The 27,651-nt window shown below is 37.9% G+C and overlaps 1 protein-coding gene across 1 annotated transcript in view; it reads right to left on the bottom strand.

Moving 5' to 3' along the window:
• Positions 1-27,651, bottom strand: part of ATXN10 (ataxin 10) — a 188,748-nt gene that overhangs the window by 106,812 nt on the left and 54,285 nt on the right. Inside the window, exons 6-7 of the mRNA XM_003812385.5 lie at positions 18,688-18,768; positions 7,479-7,644 (exon numbers count right to left, since the gene is read on the bottom strand). Of these exons, the coding sequence (XP_003812433.3) occupies positions 7,479-7,644; positions 18,688-18,768 (247 nt within the window). The remainder of the gene's footprint in view (positions 1-7,478; positions 7,645-18,687; positions 18,769-27,651) is intronic.

The following is a 27,651-nucleotide window of genomic DNA, read 5'->3' as shown; positions in this document are numbered from 1 at the left end:
ATGATGCCACAAAACCAACTCATTACTCTGAAGATTGGTAATCAAGAGGGAAAACAATCGAGCACTTATCCTGCCTTTCTTCATCCAGTGTACCTCACAGAACCTAAGAATTGGTTAGGGAAAGTTTCTCTTTAAAAAATATTCCTGCTAATAAACAAAAAATGAACAGTAATGTTAAAATGCCACCATTTTGCAACCCCTAAAGAATTCATGGATCTAGGTGATCATTAATGACTGCTAATATCACAAAGAGATAACCAAGCCTCATGTGCTTCTTGATGAAAGTAGTATCATCAACAGTGAAACACTACAGCAAAAAATAAACAAAAAAAACTAACCTAAATCTGAATATGCCTCTGGAACTAATTTTCATTCACAGGAAATGCAAGGTAAAGAAGAATATGTTAAGTGCCACCCTGAAGACATACTCATCAAAATCTGAAATCTAGAAAAGTCTACAGGAAAAACAACCCAGTTTCTCCAACAAATAAGTAGCAAAGAGGAAAAAAAGAAGAGGAAAGGGGAACCTATAAACTGGAGTAAAGTTATGTCAATCACTTGCAACATATGGCCCTTATCTGTAAGGTGTTTCAACAAAATAAACTTGAAAAAGATTATTAGACAATGGGGGAAATCTGAATACTATTTATTTGATAATAAATGTTATTATTAGTTATTTTAGATGTTCTCTTCATATTATACTTGTGTCTGAAAACTCCTTATCTTTTAGAGTAACTGATGAAATATGTTGGAGCTTTGATTCAGTTCATGGCAACTGGCATAAGAATAAGTGGAACTGTGGAGGAAAGAAGAATAGTGATGAAGGGGAAGCTGCTGAAGCCAGGGGATGGCATATGGAGTATAAGTACACTTTCTTCTTAGTCTATGTTTGAAATTTTCCACGTTAAAATGACAGAAATAAAATTTGAGGTTGGAAGAGATGAACTGGAAGTCTCCTTCCAGCTCTTAAATTCTATGATATTAACTAAAATAAACCTAAAAGAAAATTAATCTATCCCCACCTAACACATTCACAATTTTAGTCATTAAAATCATTTTATTAATAAAGTGTTTCTAATGAGTATCTGGAAATTAGTAACGAAAGAACAGCCAGGAAAAATTACTGTCTTAAAAAATAAGATTAATGAGTAAAATGCCCTTCCAGATATTTAAAAGTCTTATGAAACTAATATTAATTAAATCAGGCACTAGGGCAAAAAAAAAAAAAAAAAAAAGACAAGCAAATGAAGGGAACATTGTGAAAGATTTTGAAGTGAGCAAAAAAAAAAAAAATTAGTCTCCTGTCTAGCTCACCTGTCTCAGTTAACACTGTCATTTCGTATCTTTGAGCAATTTTACAGCTTTGTAAGTTACAGAAAACTTACATTAATACAGAATTATTCCTGTCCATTAAAATGCAAATTAGTTATATCTGCCTGGACTGCAACTACTTTGTCGATAGATCAGTTTTTGCATTTTTTTGTATGTTCATTTCGGTGTTCCTTTATGGCATATAAACACATACCTCTCTGAATTCTCCCTTCTCCAGTTGTTAACATCTTACTGGTTCCCTCCAATTTGTTTGGAGGGAACCAGTAATTGATCCAAATAAATAAAAGAATTTAGGATATGATATAGGTAGGTGGGAGGATCCTCAAGCCCAGGAGTTGGAGAATATAGCGAGCTACGATTGCACCACTACGCTCCAGCCTGGGGAACAGGGTGAGACCCTGTCTCAATTTAAAAAAAAAAATTAGTGGAAAGGATAAGATTATTCACTAAATGGTACTGAAATAATAACAGATAACATTTAGGGAACATTAACTATGTACCAATCTGCATATTAAATGTTTATATTAAAATACAACCTGGCCGGGCACAGTGGCCCATGCCTATAATCCTAGCACTTTGGGAGCCCGAGGCGGGTGGATCACCCAAAGTCGGGAGTTCAAGACCAGCCTGGCCAACAAGGCGAAACCCCATCTCTACTAAAAATACAAAAATTAGCCGGACATGGTGGTGGGTGCCTGCAGCTACACAGGAGGCTGAGGCAGGAGAATCGCTTGAACCTGGGAGACGGAGGTTGCAGTGAGCCAAGACCACACCTCTGCATTCCAGCCTGGGCAACAGAGCAAGACTCTATCTCAAAATAATAATAATAATAAAATAATAATAATAATAATAATAATAATAATAAAACCCATTTCAAGAAAAAGAAGGGCAGAGAGAGGCTGAGTAACTTTTCCAAGATCATATACCTGTAACAGAAGAAATCAAGATTCAAACCCAGCCAGTCTCACACCAAAAGATTTTATAATCTTGGATAGTCAAAAGACATAAATAATTCATTTGGATCCATAACTCACTCCTTACTCAAAAATAAATTCTAGATAAATAAAAAATGAGAACTAAGTACTGAAAGAACTAGACTATGTAGGTTTGAATTTCCGCAATCTAAGTGGAGAATTTACTTAAAAAACAAACAAACAAAAATCTTCTTGGCTGTCAGTTGTCAAAAAAAAAAAAAAAAAAATCCAGAGGCCAGAAGGATAAAATTGATAACCTCAACTAAATTAAACACAAACAAAAAACGACTACAAGGCTAACGGAACATCAGAAATAAATTCAAACAAAAATTACATAAACAATAGTTTACTGTATGTATGACAGAAAGATTAATTTCCAGAAAATGCTTTTTAATAAATGCATTTTAAAGAGTAACCTAATATGCAAAAACAAACATAATGGTCACTGAAAAACATTAACGAGAAATAGTAATTAAATCAGATCTGCAAAAGGCAACTCGTGCAATCTTGTGTTGCACTGATGTGCAACTTAGAAATCTCTCTAAAGTTTTTAAATACACATAATTCTTCAACCCAGCAATTCAACTCCAGGAATTTATAATCTTAGATTTACTTATCCGAAATTTGTACAAGGATGTTCACTATAACATTATTTGTAAAGGTTAAAAGAAAAAAAAAGCAACCTGAAAGCAGCTGAAAAGTCTATAGGGAACAAATGAAAAAATTATGATGAGTCTATACAGTTAAATATTATTCAACTATTAAAAACATACAATGAATATACACATGCTAAAGTGCAAAGATGTACAAGTTACATCATAAGTAAAAACAGCAAGTTGAAGAATAGTGCAAAAAATGAAAACAAAAAACATATAGGTGTGTATATACAAAAAAAGACCTTTGAAAAGAAAACAACAAAAAAAGGATGTGCAGATCTACAGAAAACAAATGGAGGCTGGGCAAAAAGGGGAAAACTTTGTAACTTTTTTTTTTTTTAAGATGGGAGTCTTGCTCCGTCGCCCAGGCTGAAGTGCAATGGCACAATCTCGGTTCACAGCAACCTCCACCTCCCGGGGTTCACGTGATTCTCTGCCTCCGCCTCCCGAGTAGCTGGGACAGCCTCCCGAGTAGCTGGGATTACAGGCGTCCGCCACCACACCCAGCTAATTTTTGTATTTTTAGTAGAGACGGGGTCTCACCATGTTAGTCAGGCTGGTCTCAAACTCCTGACCTCAGGCAATCCGCCCACCTCGACCTCCTAAAGTGCTGGGATTACAGGTATGAGCCACCACGCTTGGCTAAAACTTTGTAACTTTATGTTTCACTGACTTCAGCTTAAGTAATTTTTAACAACAAAGCAAGCATTATTTGCGTAATACAAAAATTTAAGCCCTTAATATGTGGAAAAAATACACTATTTATTGTAGAATATGTATTAAATATGTATTATGTAATTAAATATGTAATACCTACTGCATAACAGGTACTACAGTATGGCCTAAACTGGGGTTGCAAAGATTAAAACAGAATGCAAATCCCACAACCTGGCAACAATTATTGTAATATATGGATATCAGAAAATACAAAGCTAAAAGGAATGTTTTTTGAGCTTTCAGAGAAAAGGCAAGGCTTGCTACAAGTGAACAAGATTCTGAACTGACAAAAATATATCAAAAACTGGAAACAAGTATACAAAATATATCAAAAGACAGGAATAAGTACATTAACATGAGAACCCAAAACTATTTTTATAAAGAAACGTATGAAGAAAACCTTGGGATTTTAAAGCCAAACAATTACATAAATTAAAAAACACATGCTATAAATATAACTGTTTCCATTCTCACTTTTCAGTCATCGCATTGAGAACTTTATTGAATATCTATCTTGTCCTAAAAAGATCACCAATGAGTAAATGCAGTGGTTTGGCAGAAGAATGGTTGGGGTGGAAGAGGCAGGTGGAAAACCCTGATTTGTAGCATTTGCTGGTTTCCATGGCACAACTACTTCCACCATGGATGATTTCAAGGTACCAACAATTTAACAATCAGCTCACAAATTTCTAAGCACTTAATAATCAACTCTTAGAAGTCACCACAGGCCAGCTCCAGCATAGCACTTGGTCTTCGGCATATTTAAATACTGGCAAAGTGGTCCTCTTTAAAAAAAAAAAAAAAAGTATGACATATGTGCATTAATACGCACAAGTCATAAATGTATAGCTCAATAAACTTCCAAAAGTAAATTAATTTGGCTTTGCAAAAGAAAATTGCCTACAATTTTTTCTTTTTTTTTGGAGACAGGATCTCACTCTTCCCCAGGCTGGAATGCAGCAGCGCAATCACAGCTCACTGCAGCCTCAATCTTCTGGGCTTAGGCAAGCCTCCCACCTCAGCCTCACCAGTGGCTAGGACCGCAGGCACACACCACCATACCCAGCTAATTCTTTGTTTTTTTTGTACAGATGGAGTCTCCTTATGTTGCCCAGGCTGGTCTCCAACTCCTGGGCTTAAGCAATCCTCCCACGCCTTGGCGTCCCAAAGTATTGGGATTACGGGCATGAGCCACTGTTCCCAGTCTACAACTTTCCATTCCATTAATATATAAAAATACTTCCCATCTTAAAGAAAAAAGTCCAAAGGAAAAATAGAAGTTTTCCTAAATATGAAAAGTTACACCAGGAATTTCTCACTACAATACTGAAATCACCTATATTTTAAACAGAAGTGCCTTGAAAAGTTTAAAGCTGTGATCTGTCTTTTCTCTGTCTCTTAGAGAATTTTTAAAACTTTTCTTAAGCACGACTCACTGCTCCTCCTGCTGGAAACAAAGGCAAATCTATCTCCAGAAAGTAAACGCAAGCCCCTGAATAAAGACCTTTCTTTCCTATCACAGAAAATGAGAACTAAAGTAACGAAATGATTAGTAAGACCTAACATGGTCTATATGACAAAGCACAGAAAATCAATATCAAAATGGTCCTGAACGAAAGTATATTCACAAAAAAGGAAATACACTCTCGTGGGCGAGCAGTCATAGCCATGAGCTGCATTTACAACAGGAGTTAACAGTCACAGTATCGGATCACATTCTCTACATTCCCGCCTGTGGGCAGTGGATGAGTATCCACTCTGGATTCCAATCCCTCTCCTCCAGTGTTGCCCATTTGCCAACAGTGATTCCAGCATCAATTACTCCCTCTCTACCTGACTATTCATATCAGCATACAAAGGAACTCTCTATCATCTTTTATTGTTTAAATCAGCTTTATTGAGGTATAATATACATGCAGTGAAATACACCCATCTTAAGCATACAGTACAAAGTTGTGTCAAGGTATACAGCTAAGTGCCACATTCTACTATCCAGAAAGTTCCCTCGTGTTCCCCTGCAATCAATTCCACTCATTCATTTCCAGACCCAGGTGACATCTGATCTATTTTCTGTCATGACCGATATATCTGGCCTGCTACAGAATCCCACGGAAATGGAATCAGCCAGCATGTTTTCTAGTTTGTCTGGCTTCTCTCCCTCAGCACTTCTGAGATTCTTCCCTGTTGTATCACAAGTGCATCCCTTTTACAGCTGGGTGGTCCAGAGAAAGAACAATTCTAACTTTATGACAGAAGAAAGGGAGAATAGATAAAAACAGGGAGTTCTGAAGTAAAGACAAGGGATAGAGAATTAACATAAGCTCCCTTCCATGCCCTGATAAAACAAGACCTGAATGATCTAAGGTAGGCTTAAGGAGAATAAAAAATAGTTTAAATAATTAACCAGGACAGTATACAACTAGGAATCTCCTATAAAGAAGAGAAGAAGCAAACTGTCTAGAAAGCAGTTTGGAAGTATGTATCAAGAGCTTTAAACATGTGATATCCTTATACATAGCAATTTCACTTCTAAGATTATGTCCTAGGATAATAGCTGTGGAAATGTGCAAAGATGTAACTATAAAGGCATGTACTACAGTATTATCTAAAATAAGTAGAAATAAGAACAACCTACTGCCAGATGTGGTGGCTTATGCCAGTAATCCCAGCACCTTGGCAGGCCGAGGCAGGCAGATCACATGAAGTCAGGAGTTCAAGACCAGCCTGGCCAATATGCCGAAACCCCGTCTCTACCAAAAATACAAAAATTATCTGGGCATGGTGGTGGTGTGCACCTATAATCCCAGTTATTTGGGTAGCCAAGACAGGAGAATTGACTGAACCCAGGAGGCAGAGGTTGCAGTGAGTCAAGATTGTGCCACTGTGCTCCAGCCTGGGTGACAGAGCAAGGCTTTGTCTCAAAACAAACAAACAAACAAACAAAAAAACAACCTAAATGTCCAACTACAGGGATTTGGACAAATAAATAGGAAATTCTTTACTTGAAATGTTATGCTGGCTTTTTTTTTTTTTTTTTTTTTTTTTTGAGACAAGGGTCTCACTGCATCACCCGGGCTGGAGTGCAGTGGGGCAATCATGGCTCACCGCAGCCTCAACCTCCTGGGCTCAAGTGACCCTCCCACCTCAGCCTCCCAAGCAGCTGGGTCTATAGGCATGTGCCACCATGTCCAGTTAATTTTTGTATTTTTTACAGAGACGGGGTTTCACCATGTTGCCCAGGGTGATCTGGAATTCCTGGGCTTAAGCGATCCTCCCGCCTTGGCCTCCCAAAGAAGTGGGGTTACAGGTGTGAGGCACCGTGCCCAGCCTATGTTGGCATTTATTTAAAAAGACATTTACAATGTATTATTTATTTATTCATTCAGCAAATATTTGTTCAGTGCCTACCATATACATAGTACTATGGACACAACAGCCAAAATTTCTGCCCTCCTAGAGCTTACATTCCGAAGAAAAAATGGGAACCTGCAAACAGAAGGCACAGAAAGGCTCCACTTTTAATAGATACATATGTGCACATGTCTATGTCTGTGTGCCTGTATCTGATGTCATCTGTCTAGAAAATTAACCAGAATTTGCCTAAGTCATTGACTCTGGATGGTAGGAATAAGGACACTGTTTTCCCTTATCTAAATGTTCTAACTATTCTCATATATGGATACATTACTTACATAATATTTTTTAAAGCTTTAAAAAAGAATTCTCATACAGGACTTGGCTGAGTTAGAAAATCTGTCCATTCTCTTTTCCCCGAGATTGGGAAATCTGCCTCCCTTACCTCATCATCAGGAGGCTCCTCAGAGGCCAGCTTGAGCACAGTCTTGCACTGATCCACAAAGGTGCTTGCAATCAACTCAGCATGCCGCAAAAACACAGGGATGTCATCCTTGGTGAGTGGCTCATCACTCGTTATCTTGGCTATCATAAGGTCTAACAGTGTAACTCTGTAAAACATAAAGGATTTCTGCATGAATCTATAATACTTAAATTATACAATGCTAAAAATACCTAGGAAAGCAACTTTAAGGGAATATTATTATTTTAAATTCCTTACCTTGCTTCTAATGTCTAGCTAGGAAAAACATGAATAAAGTTAATCTTCATCAATCACCTATTTTTAAAATTCTTCGTTTCTTTGATGTGTCTTGGCCACAGAAACTAGAATTGCTTAATGCACCTTTTATGTCCATTACTTTCAACATTAAAATCACTGGACATTTTAGACATGCTCAGTTTTTTGTATGAACACATCGACGACACTAGCAACAGCAAAGTGAAACAGGCTAACATTCATTCACTATTTTCTACGGAGCTAAGCATGTTACACACATTGTATCACTTAATCCTCACAAAAACTCCATGAGGCAGGTACTGCCATTAGTTTCACATTAAAGGTGGGTAAATAAGGCTTGGTGAGGTCAACTGACTTGTCCAGTGTCACAAAACCACTGAGAGTCTAAGCTAGGATTCAATCTGTGCCCTGAGCCAGGTGCTTTAACCACTCATTTGATAGTCTTTACTGTGAAACTTTACTATTTATTTTAGTTTACACAAACACAAATCTGAAGACCAAGATTGTGCCATTTTTACATCAATATATAAGTTACCAAATAAATATTTCTTTTCAACCATCTCTTTCCTTCTCCTAGGAAAAATGAATCACACATAGGTCAATCTGTCTAGCATAAATCAATTAGCACATTTGCTCAAAATTACATTTTGATTTGGGATTATATGTATAATTCTAATTTCTATAGAAGAAAAGGTATGAACATCTAAACTGCTTATTAGCAAATAAGGGTAAATACACTCAAATTAGGCATGGAACATTTCTTACCAAGAAAAAAATTTAAATTATTTACTGCTTCAAGTAAGAAATAAAACTATACCAAACGCTTCCTGTACTGTGGCCAAATGATGGGAAATATCATCAGTCTGGAAAAATCACCTACAGACCTTAGCAATTTTCAAAACTCCTAAAACGTCAGATTTCTTGTGACAATAATTAATCCAAAATAAAACAAATACACGGTCCACTCAGTTGAGCACAGTATTAGAGAATTTCTGTTTTCCCTTATTTATATATAATCTTTAAAAATAAACTGAGGCTAAAAGTTCTAAAGCTTGAAATAAAAGGTCAACAGGCACCAGCATGGAACCTCTTGAAAGCACAAAATGCGCAGCACCGATAAAACAGTAACACAATGGAGAACATAAAATATCCAGGTAGCAATCAACATGATGGCTGGGATAGCACCTCACATCTCAGTATTAACACTGAATATAAATCATCTAAATGCTCCACTCAAAAGACACAGATTGGCAGAATGGATTAAAAAAAAAATCACAAACCAAATACCTGCTGTCTTCAAGAGACTCACCTAAAACATAAGGAGTCTTACAGAATCAAAGTAAAGGGGGTGGAAAAAGATATTTCATGCAAATGGAAACCGAAAGCGAGCAGAACAGCTCTTATGTCAGATAAAATAGACTTTAAAGCAACAACAGTAAAAAAAAAAGACAAAGAAGGTCATTATATGATGATGAAAGGATCGATCCAACAGGAAGATATTATAATCCTAAATATATATGCACCTAACTCTGAAGCTCCCAGATTCACAAAACAGTTACTAGACCTAAGAAAAGACAGACCACATGGCAGGCCACAAAGCAAGTCTCAATTAATTTTTTTTAAAATCAAAATATATTGGCTGGGTGTGGTGGCTCACACCTGAAATTCCAGTACTTTGGGAGGCCGAGGATGGGGGATCACCTGAGATCAGGCATTCGAGACCAGCCTGGCCAACATGGTAAAACCCCATCTCTACTAAAAATACAAAAACAACTAGCCAGCCGTGGTGGCAGGGGCCTGTAATCCAGCTACTCAGGAGGCTGAGGCGGAAGAATCACTTGAACCCAGGAGGCAGAGGTTACAGTAAGCCGAGATCGTGCCACTGCACCCCAGCCTGGGCAACAGAGCGAGACTCAGTCTCAGATAGATAGATAGATAGATAGATAGATAGATAGATAGATAGACAGACAGACAGACAGACAGACAGACAGACAGAACTATATCAAGTATCTTCTCAGACCACAATAGAATAAAACTAGAAATCAATTCCAAAAGGAACCCTCAAAACTACATAAATACACGGAAATTAAACAAGCTGCTCCTGCATGATTTGGGGGTTAACAATGAAATCAAGACAGACATTTAAAAGTTATTCAAAATAAATGATAACAGAGATATAATTTATCAAAACTTCTGGGATACAGCAAAAGCAGTGCTAAAAGGAAAGTTTACAGTGCTAAATGCCTACATCGAAAAGTCTGAAAGACCACAAGTTGACAATCTAACATCATACCTCAAAGAACTAGAGAAACAGAACCAACTAGGCCAGGTGTGGTGGCTTACAACTGTAATCCCAGCACTTTGGGAGGCAAAGGCAGGAGGACTGCTTAGCCCAAAAGTTTGAGACCAGCCTGGGCGACACAGTCAAATACTGTCTCTACAAAATATTAAAAAATTAGTCAGGCATGGTGGTGCATGCCTGTAGTCCCAGCTACTTGGGAGGCTGAGATGGGAGGATCACTTCAGCCCAGGAAGGTCAAGGCTGCAGTGATCGTGCCACTGCACACCAGCCTAGGTGACACAGCACGACCCTGTCTCAAGAAGAACAAGCCAAACCCAAAGCTAGCAAAAGAAAAGAAATAACAAAGATCAGAGCAGAACTAAATGAAATCGAAACAAAAGATCAAAATATAAAAGTAGGTTCTTTGAAAAAATAAAATCGATAGACCATTAGCTAGATTAACCAAGAAGAGAGAAAATTCAAATTAGCTCAAATAGAAACGGAAATGGAGACATTATGGCTGGCACCACAGAAATACAAAAGACCATTTAAGGACACTATGAATACCTTTGTGCAAACAAACAAGAAAATTTAGAGGAAATGAACAAATCTCTGGAAACGTACAACTCTCCTAGTTTGAATCAGAAAGAAATAGGAGGTCTGAACAGACCAGTAACAACCAGTGAGATTGAATCAATAACAAAAATTGCCAAAAAAACAAAAAACCCAGGGCCAGATGGATACATGGCCAAATTCCACCAGACATTCAAAGAATTGGCACCAATCATACTGAAACTATTCCAAAAGGTTGAGAAAGAGAGAATCCTACCTAACTCTAACCTAATTCACTCTATGAAGCCAGTATCACTCTGATACCAAAAGCAGTAAAGGACATAACAAAAAAAGAAAACCACAGACCAATATCCCTGATGAACATCAGATGCAAAAATCCTCAACAAAATACTAGAAAACTGAATCCATCAGCACAGCAAAAAGATAATTCACCATGATCAAGTGGGTTTCATCTTAGGATGTAGGGATGGTTCAACATACCCAAGTAAATGTGACTCATCACATAAACAGAATTAAAAACAAAAAGAATATGATCATCCCAATAGATGCAGAAAAAACGTTCAACAAAATCCAGCATCCCTTTATGATAAAAATCTGGGCATAGAAGGAACATACCTCAAAATAGTAAAAGCCACACATGACAAACCCATAGCCAACCTCATACTTAATGGGGAAAAAGATGAAAGCACTGCCCCTAAGAACTGGAATAAGACAAGGATGTCCACTTTCACCACTTCTATTCAGTATAACACTGGAAGGTCTAGCCAGAACAATCAGGGAAGAGAAATAAACAAAGGGCATCCAAATTGGAAAAAAGGAAGGCAAACTATCTCTGTTTGCCAATGATATGATCATATACCTAGAAAATCCTAAAGACTTTACCGAAAGACTCCTAGATTTGATCAATGAATTCAGTAAAGTCTCAGGTAACAAAATCAATGTACACAAATCAGTAGCACTGGTATATGTCAACAATAACTAAGCTGAGAAACAAATCAAGAACACAGTCCCTTTTAAAATAGCTGCAAAAAAAAAAAAAAATCAAATGCCTGGAAATATACTTAACCAAGAAAGTGAAAGATCTCTACAAGGAAAACTATAAAACATGGCTGAAAGAAATCACAGATGACACAAACTAATGGAAATACATCCCATGCTCATGGATTAGAAGAATCAATACTATTAAAATGATCATATGCCCAAAGCAATATATAGATTCAATGCAATTCCTATCAAAATACCAACATTATTTTTCATACAATTAGAAAAAATAATCCTAAAATTCATATGGAACCAAAAAAGAGCCCAAATATCCAAAGCAATCTTAAGCAAAAAGAACAATTCTAAGGCACCACATTACTCCAACTTCAAATTATACTACAAGGCTATAGTAACCAAAACAGGATTGTACTGATATAAAGCTAGATATACAGACCAATACAACAGAATAAAAACACCAGAAATAAGGCCAAATACTTACAATCAACTAACCTTCCATAAAAGCATACAAAAACATAAACTGGGGAAAGAATCTCCTATTCAATAAATGGTTCTGGGAAAACTGGATAGCCACAAGTAGAAAAATGAAACTAGATCTCTCACCATATACAAAAATCAACTTGAGATGGATCAAAGATTTAAATCTAGACCAGAAACCATAAAAATTCTAGGAGAAAACCTAGGAAAAACTTTATGACATTGTCAAAGGCAAAGCATTTATGACTAAGATCCCAAAAGCAAATGGAACAAAAACTAAATAAATGGGACCTAGTTAAACTAAAATGCATCTGCACAGCAGAAGAAATAATCATCAGAGTAAACAGACAACCAACAGAATGGGAGAAAACATTTGCAACTATGCATCTGACAAAGAACTAATATCCAGAATCTACAAGGAACTCAAACAAATCAGTGAGAAAAAACCAAATAATTCCATCAAAAAGTGGGCAAATGACATGAATAGACATTTCCCAAAAGAAGATCTACAAATGGCCAACAAACATGAAAAAATGCTCAACATCACTAGTCATTAGGGAAATGCAAATTAAAACCACAATGAGATGCCACCTTAACCTGTCAGAGTGGCCATTATTAAAAAGTCAAAAAAAACAACAGATGTTGCCATGGATGTAGTGAAAAAGGAACGCATATACAATGCTGGGGGGAAAGTAAAATAGTACAACCTTTATGGAAAATAGTATGGGGACTTCTCAAAGAACTAAAAGTAGACCTACCATTCAATCCAGCAATCCCACTACTTGGTATCTACCCAAAGGAAAAGACACCTGCATGCGTATGTTTATCACAGAACAATTCATAATTGCAAAGATATAGAACCAATCTAAGTACCCATCAACTGATGAATGAACAAAGAAAACGTGATATATATATACACAATGGAATACTACTCAACCATAAAAAAGAATGAAATAATGTCTTATGCAGCAACTTGGATGGAGCTGGAAGCCTTTTTTTTTTTTTTTTTTTTTTTTTTGGAGACAGGGTCTCACTCTATGACCTAGGCTGGAGTGCAGTAGCGTGATCTCACTGCAACCTCCGTCTCCCAGGTTCAAGCAATTCTCATATCTCAGCCTCCCCGAGTAGCTGGGATAACAGGCATGCGCCACCACGCCTGGCTAATTTTTGTATTTTTAGTAGAGACGGGGTTTCTCCATGCTGGCCAGGCTAGTCTCAAACTCCTGGTCTCAAGTGATCTGACTTCCTCCGCCTCCCAAAGTGCTGGGATTACAGGTGTGAGCCACCATGCCCAGTTGGAGGCCATTATTCTAAGTGAAGAATTCAGAAATGGAAAAATCAAATACCATATGTTCTCACTTACAAGTGGGAGTTAAGCTATGGGTACACAAAGGCACACAGAGTAGTATAATGGACATTGGAGACTCAGCAGGCGGGAAGTTAGGAGGAGGGTAAGGAATAAAAACTACATATCGGGTATAATATACACTGCTCAGGTGACAGGTGCACTAAAATCGCCGACTTCACCACTATACAACCCATCCATGTGACCAAAACCACACCACTATACAACCCATCCATGTAGCCAAAACCACACCACTATACAACCCATCCATGTAGCCAAAACCACACCACTATACAACCCATCCATGTGACCAAAACCACACCACTATACAACTCACCCATGTGACCAAAACCACACCACTATACAACCCATCCATGTGACCAAAAACCACACCACTATACAACCCACCCATGTGACCAAAACCACACCACTATACAACCCATCCATGTGACCAAAACCACTTGTACCCCAAAAGCTAATGAAATTTTATGTCTATATAAAATATAGATATACCTATCTATATATATCTCTATCATAAGTGGATCTATCTACATATATATATACACACACACACACACATATATATATATATATATAAACACACACACACATATGACTTTCAAGGAATGCTAAGAAGCCACCTATTCCATGTGGCCCAAATGGGTACTCTAAATATATTCCTTTTAAATTGGATTACATAATGTAACAGTTATTGCTAAGTATAAGAAGTCAGGATCCCTGGCTTCAGGGAATTTGGCACCTAGTTCACTATTTCTTGAATAGGTAATGAAATAGAAGAAAATAATTTTATCAGATTTGTGAGTGTTAAGGTATCCACAGATAGGGATGTGGAGAAATGAGAAAGAAAACAGATGGATTACAACTGAAGAAAAAAAACAAACAATAGTGCAGATCCTGAATCAGGGGCAGATCCCAAATGGGCAGTCCTGAGGTGAGGACAGGAAGGGTGGGCCCCAAGGTGGTGGAAATCAAAGTTGTTCAGCAGCAACAGGAGACTCCGGGGGTCCAAGCGGATGAGGTGCAGGGAGATCTGCAAGTGCTAAAGGGAGTAGAAGCACACACTGCCTTCCTTACACAATGACACACAGGCCAGCCTCCTCTGGCTCAACTTCTCCCTGGCCCAGCAGATGCCGCCTGTATAATGCAGCTTTATTATATGGTTACAAGATGAGAGAGCTAACGATGTGGGTACTGAGTGATTTCAAAGGAAAGAAGCGGTCAAAGTCAGAAATGAATCTTTAAAATATAAAAGTACAAACTAAGTTTGAATATCACCTCAGAATAGACTATCCTTCATTAAATGATCCTACTTACATTAAGTCATCTGCCATTTAAACCTTCTAATGGTTCCCACTGTTAAGGAATGAGTCTAAAAGCTCTTTAGTCTGGTATACGGGTCTCCCTACCAGACACTTCACCCAACCCTCTATCTCTTCCTTGAAAATATAAAAGAATACAAGTGGTCTAACAAATGCTAGTTACTCATTGACTTATTCACTGTGGTGTGAAGGATGCAAAAGTAGGAAAGACCCAGCTAAAGGGGTTAGAGGCTACAGCCGTCTAGAATTATTACACATTGGTGTGAAAGTCTTGCTCCCTTAACCCAGAAATCATCACTCAGGCTGCTCTGGGTTCACCAGACACACCTCTCCAAACAGAGCCATGCTGCCATAAGTTTGTCTCTCAATCACTGCCTGTCATTAGCATTCTATTTCTAATTCTCCCCTGATTAAATACAGTACTTACATAGTCTGCCTTAAAATTATGATTCCTGTTTTGTTTTGTTTTGTTTTTCATGTGACAGAGTCTCACTCTGTTGCCCAGGCTGGAGTGCAGTGAAGCAATCTTGGCTCACTGCAACCTCCACCTCCCGAGTTAAAGTGATTCTCCTGGCTTAGCCTCCCGAGTAGCTGGAACTACAGGCCTCAGAACTCCGATTTGGAAAATGTCAAGAATAATACCTATTTCACAGAGTCTGTGAGGATTAAATGACAAGGGCTACATGGTGCCTTCTATACATAACGGTGATGCTACCTGGAGAAAACGGCAAGGTCATCAGCATAGTAGTAGTAGTTGTTAGACTTGTAGTTGCAGTAATAGTAGTAATAGCATGGAAGCAGAAATAGCAATAGCTCATGTTATAGATTAAGGCATTTGCCCTGGGTTACAGAGGTACTGAGGTGGTATTTGAACTCTTTCTGATGCAAAAGTCAATTATCTTCTTCCCTGCAACACGTTTACGGGGGTGACCATTACATGCCAGGCACTGAGAGTTTTATACACATTTCAATCAGTTATCATAACAATTTCATGGGGTAGCTACTATTATTTTCATTAACCTATCCAAAGTAGTAAGTGGCAGCACTAGCATCTGTCCTTAACTACTATGCCGTACACAGAGATTATAAACCGGAAAACTACACAAGCTGTTTACCACGAGCAGCTAGTCCAATTTGTTAATATTCACTCCAATTCACCTGGAAAGGAGACCAGACAAGTATGTAAATGTAGGCTCTCATTTTTGCTGAATCATGCCACGCGAATTGATGATGAGTCTATATCCAAAATTTCCCCACCAAGTAATCTGCATGAATAGACTACCAGCCTCTGGGTGAAGAAGTCAACTAATTTTGACAACAATGAAAAGAACTAGCACAAGAAAAAAGCTTAAGAATTTACACAGCACTGTCATTCTTGTACATAACAACACATGGTTATTACCCTCACAGTGAGGGCAGGGACTGTGTCTCTGTAATGCTCACATGCACTCAATTGCCCTCTCACCTCCCACCATGGGATAACACAGCAAGAGAGCCCTCACCAAATGCCAGTGCCATGTTCTTGGACTTCCCAGCCTCAGACTGTTGGAAATAAATTTCTTTTCTTTATAAATTACCCACTCTCCAGTACTCTGTTATGGCAGCAGAAAGCAGATTAAGACAGTAGATGCACCATTTACATTCCCACCAGTAGGAAATAAACAGTGCACAAGGGTTCCAATTTCTCCATATCCTTGCCCAAACTTCCTCTTTTCAGTTTGTTGATAGTAGCCATCCTAATGGGTATCAAGTGGTACCTCATTGTAGTTTATTGTTAATGGGTACAGAGTTTCTGATACACAAGATGAAAAAGTTCCAGAGGTTGACTGCACAGCAATGTGAACATCCTTCAGACCCCTGAACCGTACATTAAAAAATGGTTACAATGGTAGTCTGGCATGGTGACCCATACCCGTACTCCCAGCTACTGGGGAGGCTGAGGTAGGAGGATTGTTTGAGGCCAGGAGTTTGGGGCTGTAGTGCACTACGATCACACTTGTGAGCAGCCACTGCACTCTAGGTTGGGCAACACACAGCAAGACCCTGTCTTATACCTTTTCCAAAAAAAAAAAAAAAAAAGGTTACAATAGTAAACTTTATATTATGTGTGATTTACCACAATTTTTTGACAAAGGCTATTGTCAAAATCTAGTCAAAGATTCCATAGGGTAAACTAGGGCTGTGACAAAAAAGAGAATAAATACATAAGACCTTGGGATAGTATAACTGATAAGGTTTACTGACCAGTATGAACTGAAAAGGTAAAGTGGAGAAGCTGAGTATAACCTTGAGGCTTCCAACTTAGTAGATAAGATTACATTAATCAATATACTAGAGGAACACTTTACTGAGTAAGAATATTCATTCATTCACTCATGCTTTCACTGAAAAACTATTTTTTTTTCTTTTTGAGCACCTGCTGTGTGTCAACCACTGACTGGAAATGTGGAATGAAGAATAAGAAGGGATGAATCCTTGCCCTCAGGGTGCCAACAATCTAACGGAAATGTGCTACAATAACAAGCAGGTATGTGACACAACACGATGAATGAATGATGTGATGAAATGACAGCTCATCTCCTCCAGAAGAAAAATAAAGCAGGGGCAAGAGGAGGTGAAAACTGGGCAGAACCTTGAATGAAGTAAGGATGCACCTGATACAACTTTATCAATAAAAATAAAACATTTTTAGTCTACCATCATCATGTAGTTATGTAATAAATCATTTAAAAATAGATAATTTTGATAGACTATGGAAAATATCAGCTTGAATATTAAAATACAATTAAACTGTGCATTCTTCTTGTATTCAGGTGTTCCTTACTGCAAAAAAAAATACTAATTTTTAGCACTGTATATCGTATTATTTCTTTTAGGTCAAAAAACTACAAATACTTCTCTATCTGTAATGGGGGTATACATATAGGGAAAGGAGAACTGGAATTGGACTTATAAACCTGGTATTTCATATGACTTTAAAAGCATAAGCTTTTCCTGTTTGAGATATTAAAGAAGAAAAATGACCTAATTAATAAAAGACTACAAAAGTACACAAAGCTTAACTACTGAAACCTAAATATAAAGTAAAAAGTCCAAAACCACTAAAACTTGTGACTACAATCAAAAGATTAACAACTTTAAGAGATTTTCATCACTAGATCTGTAGTTTCTGAATATATTTTGTTATTTTCCTAAGGCAACATTTCTAATAAGGTCAGGAAAAATATATTCTATTGAAATGAAGTGTACTGCAAATTATTTATTCAATCTCCTTAATTTACAGGTCAAGAAACTGAATCCCTTGTACCTTACCATAGAGGTTTAGGAAAAAAAAAAAAAAATACACACACACACGAACCTGAATCCCAACAAGGTCACATAAAGAACGATAATCACAGCAAAGCACAGGGCCAGTGTCTTAGAACTCCTGGGTCACTGTTTTTCCTACTGCAGTAACTGAGACATTGTGGGCGGGTGTCCATTTTATTTCAGTCCAAATCATCCATTAGAAACCTATAAACCTAGCAGAGTGTATCACACATAATAACACCCATGACCTAGACAAATGAGTAGACCTCAAATATTCAACTGTAATACACAGTTACGTAAATTCCTATTCTAAAATCCAGGCACATGCATAATATTTTGTTCTTAATGTTTTTCTTAATATGCATTTACTGAATAATGGCACCAACCTGGATCCTGCTACCCTCCATAAATCACTGCCTTATTGTGGCTAAGCTGTAATGTTAACCAACCAATTTAAAACCATTACCAACACAGAAACATGTATTTAGAGATTCTGTGCCAACTCAGAAACCACACAGCTTTTCAGTCACGTGCATCGAATACCCTATATGGAATGCTAAATACTCAAGACCACGCTGGTTGGGGGGTTACCTTTCTTGATTGTTCAGTTTGGGAAACATGGCTTGTACCAATTCCGGGCTTTTCAGAAAGAGGTCTGTAATAATCAAGAACCTAGGGAAAAAAGAGGAGGAAAGTTTGGTTACTTGAAACATAGTAAAAGAGACATGCCCTTATCTACTTTATAGGCACCACTTACACACAAAAGCATTTCTTTTCAGTGAATTTTTGATTTGCTGTAATCTTAAATGTTTTAAAAGGTTCACACACTATTAATCTATCAGCAGCTAAAAGGAAAAAAAATCCTAAAAATATTTTTCTCCAATTTTACTTCTGAAAGCTTTATTGAAATAATTTAAATTGATTCAATGGGAAGACAGGGCTACTATAGCTGTTATCTAAGTTGAGAAAGAAAAATTCTTCATTTAGCAACAAGATCAGGTATAAACAAAAAACATATTAAATTGGTTTAGTCAGAAGTTAACTGCTATAATGAACCAGAGAAAGACTTGTCACACTTCCATTACTGGCTTGATTATTCACTCTTTAAGAATTCTCAAGTTACCAAGAAAACATCCTCATTGTCAAGCAATGCACTCATCTAAACTTAAGAGATCAACTTATGGAAACCCCAAGGCAAAGATTATAGGCACAGTTCTTCAAAGTACCCCTGTGACAACTAAAAAGATTCAACAGTATTATTAATTAATTATGAATTATATTTACCAGAGGGCATCTGAGGAAAAGACTTAAGAACTAAGGAATATACTGATTATAACCAGGTTATAGTAATAAAAATTGATGGTAAGCATTAAATATATTGACACATAGTTTAATCACTTAACAATACAATAATACAATAAAACTATATTCAGTCTGATAACCAAATGAAGCATATTAACTACTACAATACACTGTCACTTCACATAAAAGTGAAATCCAAATACATATTCTATTTCCTCTACAGCATTTAAAATAGCTGATCAACACTCTGATGTAAAATATTCCTAAAAACAATGGATAATATTTGAAATTCTCAAACAGTATTCCTATCAATCTGGGCAGGTCAATAGAAATCTATGCAATCCCAGATGGATACACAAACTAAATTGAGATCTTAAAGCTCATTCATAATTCAGGTACTTAGAATTTAAAGCATTTTCCCATAAGAATAGCAAAAACGCAATATTCCAAGTCACAAGCCATATTGCCAAATATATTCTCCAAACAATAAAGACCCATATTTAGACAGATAATTTACAGAAGAACATGTTAAGTGCTGACAGATACACATTAAGGATTATATAATAGAAACAAATGTATCTAACCAATAGGCTGGGGGCAAGAGGGGTGATAGACAGGGGGCAAGAAGATCAAACAGGCTAGAGGAGGTATTTTGCCAATCCCTAGAAGAAGGAAAAGAAGAGAGCATTTAAATTAGAAGGGGAAAAAAAGGACTTAGAAAAACAGCAAGAAGGAAAGAACGGCAGTGTGTCTGGGGAACTACAAGCGACAAAATACTATTAGGGCTTCAAAAGGAAGTCAGGACCCAAAAGCGTGGGTCTTCAGAGTGTCTCAGGTGAAGAAAGTTGCCTCAACCAAGGTTTGAGTTTATTGAAGACTGATGTGACAACTACACATTCTTTCATAGTGTTGGTAATTAGTGCTCTCTTTCTTTTTTCTTGATCAATTTTGTTGGTCAAAGATCAACTTTTGCCTTTGTGAATTTTTTCTATTGTTTTTGTCTTACGTTTCATTGATTTCTGTCATCTTTTCTTTCTTTCTTTCTTACTTACTCATGACTTACTATGCTCTTCTTTTTCTATCCTCTTAAAGTAGAACTGTGGGGTCACTGATTTCAGACCTTTCTTTATTAATAGAAACATTCGAGGCCGTGGCTCACACCTTGTAATCCCAGCACTTGGGAGACTGAGGTGTGTGGATTACTTGAGGCCAAGAGTTTGAGACCAGCCTGGCCAACACAGCATAGTGAAACCCCATCGCTACCAAAAACACACAAAAAAATAGTTGGATGTGGTGGTGTATGCCTGTAATCCCAACTACTCAGGAGGCGGAGGTATGAGAATCACTTGAACACAGGAGGCAGAGGTTGCAGTGAGCCAAGATCATGCCACTGCACTCCATGCACTCCAGCATGGGGGACAGAGCAAGACTCTATCTCCAAAAAATAAAAAAAGGAAGCATTCAAAGCAATAAACTCTCCTCTAAGCGCCGCTTTCGTTTTTGTTGTCTTTTTAAGACATGGGGTCTCACTCTGTCACCTAGCTGGAGTGCAGTTGTGCGATCATAGCTCACTGCACCCTCAAACTTCTAGGTTCGAATAATTTTCCCACCTCAGTCTCTCAAGTAGATAGAACTACACGCATGTGCCACCATATGCAGCTTTTTTTATGTTTTTTTTTTTTTTGGCAGAGACAGTGTCTTACTATGTTGCTCTGGCTGGTCTTGAACTCCTGGCCTCAAGCTATCCTCCCTTCTCAGACTCCCAAAGTGCTGGGATTACAGGCATGAGCCACCACACTTGGCTGCTTTTGCTTTATCCCACAAAACTTGATACTTCAGTTCAAAATATTTTCTAATTTGCCTGTGATTTCTTTTTTGACAAATCAATCAGATGTGTTAATTTCCAAAAGTTTGGAATTTTTCTAGAAATCATCTTATGAGTAAGAGAATGTGCTCTATGATTTCAATCCCTTACACATTTACTGAAACTTTTGTACAGGCCAGCCTATGGTCTACCTTAGTGAACATGACACATGCAGGTGAAAAGAAAGTGGAGTTTGGAAGTACTAAGGGAAGGTCTATAAATATCACTCAGGTGAAGGTGGCTACCTACGACAGTACTACCGAGATCATCTGTATCAGTGGTGTCTAATCTTTTGGCTTCCCTGGGCCACACTGGAAGAAGAAGAATTGTCTTGGGGCACAGATAAAATATACTAAGAATAGCTGATGAGCTTAACAACAACAACAGCAAATAACAAAAACAACTCATGCTATAAGAAAGTTCACAAATTTGTGTTAGGTAGCATTCAAAGCCATCCTGGGCCGCATGCGGCCTGCAGGTTGGACAAACTTGATCCATATCATCATGTTTATATAATGTATAAAACATCAGTCTATACTGATATTTGTCTATGAGTCCTGCCCATGGCTGAAAAGCAGGTGTTAAAATCTCCAACTACCGCTTCTGCTTCTGGGCATAATGGAATAACAATTTACCCCCTACCTTAAACAACATAAAACCAGACAATATACATAAACAGTTTTTAAACAGTGGGCAACAGACTGGGTCTGCTTCACTTTGGAAATTTTCTTCTTGAAAAACCAAAAAACTCCTAATAAATGTTCAATAAATGTGATTTGATCAATATGTTTATAAAATCCTTAAGGACTTAAAATAGTAGAACTGAGACATCGTAAAGGAAGGACTAAGTTCTGCATGCTGGAATGTGTGGTTAGGGAGCAAAAGTTGAAGTAAAAAAGTTGTCCATGGATGGAGCAGTAAGGGTATAGGGACTAGGGCAAGGACGGAGGAAAAGAGAAGACAGGTCTCAGCCATGACAGTGCTCTGTTGCTGGGACCACCAGCATCATCTGAAACAAAAATGAGAGTGAATCCACACTGCAACCTTTAAACCAACATAAATTCCAAGTAAATCAAATACTTAAACAACAAAATTGAAATGATATACTAGAAGAAAGCCTTGGTAGAGGAAAGGCCTTTATAGCTATTATCAAAACTACGGAACACATTTTTTAAAAGACTGATAAATTCATCTACTAAAAAAATCAAAAACTTTTACATAAAAAAGTACCATATGGCTGGACACAGTGGCTCACACCTGTATTCCCAGCACTTTGGGAGGCCAAGGTGGAAGGATTGCTTAAGGCCAGGACTTCAAGACCAGCCTGGGCAACATAGTGAGACCCCATCTCTACAAAATAAAAAATAAATCAGCCAGGTGTGGTGGTATGCACCTGCGATCCCAGCTTCTCAGTGGGCTGAGGAGGGAAGATTACTTGAGCCTGGGACATTGAGGCTGCAGTGAGCCATGATTGCACCACTGCACTCCAGCCTGAGTGACAGAGACTCTGTCTCAAAAAAATAAAAAATAAAATACCACCAACAAAGTCAAAATACAAAAACAGAAAAATACATGTATTTTATTTTATATGACGGGTGATATCCCTAATCTAGAAAATACTCCTATACACTGATAAAGATCAATACCCCAGTAGAAAATTAGGTAAAGAAAATTAGAATACACATAAAAGAAAAAAAAGGTTCTCCAACTCATATGAAAAATACAAAATAAAACTGTGCAAGAAGGCCGGTTTACACCTTGGCAGAACTGGCAAATCCAAATCTTGCTAACACTGTTAGCAATGATGTGGGACAGGGGAGTTGACACTGGCACAATAGCGAAGAAGGACAACCTGAAGTGTTTGTCAAAATTATAACAGCACATTCCTTTTGACCCAGAATTGCACTTATGAATTTATTCTACAATCATTACTTGTCCACATGCGATATGACATGTGCAACCAAGGCTATTCATGGCAGTAGCTTCTAGTCGTGAAAAAACGGAAACAATCAGAATGCCCATAGAGAAGAGACTGATGAAATAAATCCTGGTATATTCATACAATGAAAGATCTTTAACTGAGGAAAGTCTTTATATAGGAATATGGAAAGATCTCAGAAATGTACTATTTAGTGAAAAAAGCAAAAAGCCCAACAGTGTGGGGAGAAGTAGGGGATGTGGTTGGAAGAACTAGGTAAATGGCTGGGGGTAAACTATGCATTTTGATATCTGAACCACATATTGTCTATCAAATAATTCAGTATGTAATGTAAGCAATATATACAGGCAAAGTAAGCTCACACTTCGTTCTACTTAATAACCATTCTGCTAAAGAGTGACAGTATTTCTGCATCTTGGTGGAAGTACCATTCAGATGAACCTGGCTCCTCAGGCTTTAAGGACGAGGAACGGTCATATAGGAGAACTCTGCTAAGTTCTCCTAAGGAACTCCTCAGTTTTATCTTGAAATTCATCATTTAAATGTCATCACAGAAAAGCTAACCTTCACAAATCACATTGTTGATGCCAAAGCACTAACTACACTTTACATCATTTTCCACACTTGCCAAAAAACAAAATGCATGAAGGTCTCTCTTCTCATCTTTTTCCTTCTCTCAATCTTTCTCATTTATGATTGATTTTAAAGTACGTGAACAGTTGCAGGCAGATGAATCAGCATCTGCATTACAATACTGATATACAAAATAGAAGGTAGTAAAGGTCACCTGTGTGGGCATCGAGGAGCACATGCCAACAGACAGTGAAAGGCGAACTCCTCACCAGTAAACAGAGACAGTCCTAAAGACGGGGGGTTTCAGGGAAATTTTTTTTTTAATGAAGGTCATCTATTATCCATATCCATACATGCATACAATGGCGATGCTATACTCACAACATGAGTAAAATAGATTTCAATCAGTTCAAAAACCTAGAAAATGTTTTTATACCTCATAAACAAATTTTGATTTAAATGTGCTATGGAAAATAAATGCCACTCTCCTTTGTTGTGAGATCTGGGAAATCTAACCCACAGTTGCTTAACACAGCAACTTGGACAAAGCTTACAAAGCTGGTCTAGAAAATAACCTCCCTTCTCCTGTTAAAAGAGTTAAATAACATTTCCAATGGGTTAAACGTGAGTAGCATTAAACTAGAAAAATATCAGTCCACTGATTCAATGGCGATGCTTCCTCTACTAGAAGAAAATGAGTTATAATCTGAAAAATATATAAATAGATTTCCTGAATCTACATGTGCCAGGCACTGGGGGAAACGTATTACACACATGCACATCCCAGCCACCCTTCCTTTAACGTCGTCCTCTAAGGGAGGCAGTGGGTGTAAAGATTAAGAGCACAGATTTTGGTCTCAGAAAGAGCTGGGTTTGAGTCTCAGTCCAACACTCACTGGCAGTGTGACACTGGCTATGCTGTCTACCCTTCAGTATCAAGGTATTCTGCTTCTCCTGTTTCCAGTAATAATGTATCAGAATTCAACTCCAACAAAAATCAAAGAAATTAAACTATATTTCCCTCCTGAAGCAAAAGCAGATAATGAAAAGGACATGCATTCGCCAAACACTGACAGTCCTTGTGGATATCTGCCATTTTTTCCCCTGTTCAGCATCCCCTTTTTTCCTTCTTTGGATAACAAGAATTCTTTTTCCTTCAAGAATGAGCCCAAACCTGGCAGCTTTTTCCTTCAAGAGTGGGCCCAAACCTGACAGTCTGTGCCCCCAGGGGAGGTCACCTGACTGCACACCCTAACAAACAGCACTGCCCCAGGGATGACAATGTGACCCAAAAAGAGCCACTTGCATGCCTCAAAAACATCCATCTGGTTATTACCTCTTTGTTTCTAATTCCCAAACTTCTCAATACCCTTGCCAGTCAATGTTTACAGAAGAAACTTTTTTTTATATTCTAAAGTATTCCATACAACATTTCACAAAAAGATATACACGTATACACAAAATCACAAGATGCATTCCATACACTGTTGGTAAAAAGTCAAACTGTGTACAGACATTTAAGAAGCACTTCTGGCATAATGGTGGCATTAAGAGGCTCCATGTTCCCGCATACAAAGCCAACTGTCTGCTGACAACTATACTAATTCTATGGCAATCAGAAAGAAATGTTTTCAGCAGTGCACATCCTAACATGATAGTCTGTTATATACACAGGTGCTTTACCGAGTTTGGGTTTTTTTTAATTAAATATTTTTATTTTGAGATCACTGTAGATGCACACGCAGTTTTACAAAACACAAGAGAGATTCTGTGTACCCTTACCCAGTTTTCCCCAATGGTAACATCTGTAAAACTATAGTATGTGACAACCCAGATGGTGACAGTGACACAATGTGCGGATCTTACTCAGGTTTCCCAGGTTCACTTGTGCCTTTACTCAGGAGTAGCTGTGTGCATGTCTTTAGCTCTATGTAACTTAATAATGCAGGGTCACAGATCCCCTCTCACAGGTAAGATCCAGAACGGTTCAGCACCCCTTTATAGGTTCACCCACCTATAACTCAAGCATCCTTCCTCAATCCCTGACAACCACTAATCTGTTCTCCATTTCTGTAATTTTGTCATTTCAAGAATGTCATGTAAATGGAATGATACATTATTTAACCTTTGGGGATTCATTGGCTTTTTTTTTTTCACTCTGCTATAATTACCATGAGATTTTCCCAAGTTATGGCTTGTACCAACAGTTGTTCCTTTTTATTGCTGAATAGTATTTTAGTTTGATTCTATTTTAAGACACTGACTGGGGTTTTGGGTAGACATGTAACATTTTATAATGTCCCCATTTTTAAGAAGGAAGTAGGCTCTCAGTGACTTTTTTGCACAGAATGTCTGATTTTCAGGAATAGATTGCTGATGTAAAATGAAGAAGCCTGTATAGAGTTCTAGAGAACAACGATACAGACCCTTTGGGGGTCTCTCACCAAAGTCTTATCTGGTTCAGGAGAACCAGGCTTATCTGCTTCAGATAAGCCTGAAGTGACTGAAGGACAACAATGCCACCAATCACTAGACTTATTCAACAAATACTACTACCAAAAACCCTTCAACGGATGGGGTTGGCAAACTTTTCCATAAAGGGCCAGATAGTAAATATTTTAAGCTTTGCAGGCCAAATGGTCTCCGTCACAACTACTCAACTCTGCCACTGTTACATGAAAGCAGCCGTAGACAATAGATAAACAAGCTTGGCTGTGTTCCAATAAAACTTTATTTATAAAAAGAAGCAGTGGGCTGGATTCAGACCATGGGCCATAGTTTGTCAACACATGTTCTAGGTGCTTTGGATAGAATGATGACCAGGACAAACTCCAGGGCCTTATGGAGCTAGTCCTACATTCTAGCAACCAACAATAAACAAGAAAGCAAATAAGATTTGTATAATGTTCGATAGTGGTAAGTGCTATTAAACAAATGAATAAAAGAGAGTAAAGCGATACGGGTTTAGAGGAAACACTACTGAACATAAAGTGCTGGGAAGGTCTCTTAGTCGAAATGATAGATATTTGAACAGAGACCTAAAAGAGCTAGCCATGGGAAGATCCAAAGGAAGGTTCCATGCAGAAAGACAGCGGGTGTAAAGATTCAGGACAGAACAAACTTGGAGGATTCAAAGAAAAACAGTAAGACCAGATGGAACTAAGGAGCAGGAGTAAAAGTAGTAAGAAATAAGATGAGGTGGTCAGTCAGACGCCAGGACATGACAAGTACTTTGGATTTGCTTCTAGGTTGCAATAAGAAGGCACTGAATGGTTTATTTAAGCAAGGAGTGACAACAGCTACAGTAATTTTTAAAAGGTCACTCTGGCTACTGTGTGATGATTCAAAGCGCAAAAGGAGAGACAGAAAGATGAGTAAAAAAGTTCTGGCAGTAGCAATGAAAGATGTCTATGGCAGAGGAGGCATGAAGTAGGTGAATGTGGAAGACCTTCTGAAGATAGGGCTGATGAGTATAAGTGGGTGAGAGTGAAAGAAAATCAGGACTCAGGTTCCAGGCCTCAGCAAACGAGTAAATGGTGGTACCAGTTACTGAACGACAAACATTGGTAGAGTAACAGGAGGTGTTATGCGTGGGGGAAATCAAAAGTTTGGACGCAGCCTTCATACATTTCAGATGCCAATTAGAAGCACATAATAGGAAGCTGTATATGTAAATCTAGAGCTTCAGCAAGAGATCAAGGCCAGAAACATAAATGTGGAAATCATCAATTTAGAAGAGGTATTTAAAGCTGTGGTATGAGATGAGGTCACCCAGAGAATGAGCAATAATGGAGAAGAGTGGTCTGAGGACCAGCCGTGGGCCATGCCAACCCTGAGCAGGCAAGAACAGCAGCCAACACAGGAAGCAGGAAATGCG

The sequence above is a fragment of the Pan paniscus genome, chromosome 23 (assembly GCF_029289425.2).
Source record: "Pan paniscus chromosome 23, NHGRI_mPanPan1-v2.0_pri, whole genome shotgun sequence".
Classification (NCBI taxonomy): Eukaryota; Metazoa; Chordata; class Mammalia; order Primates; family Hominidae; genus Pan; species Pan paniscus.
The sequence above is the reverse complement of the archived record's forward strand: the minus strand, read 5'-3'. Positions and strand labels throughout refer to the sequence as shown.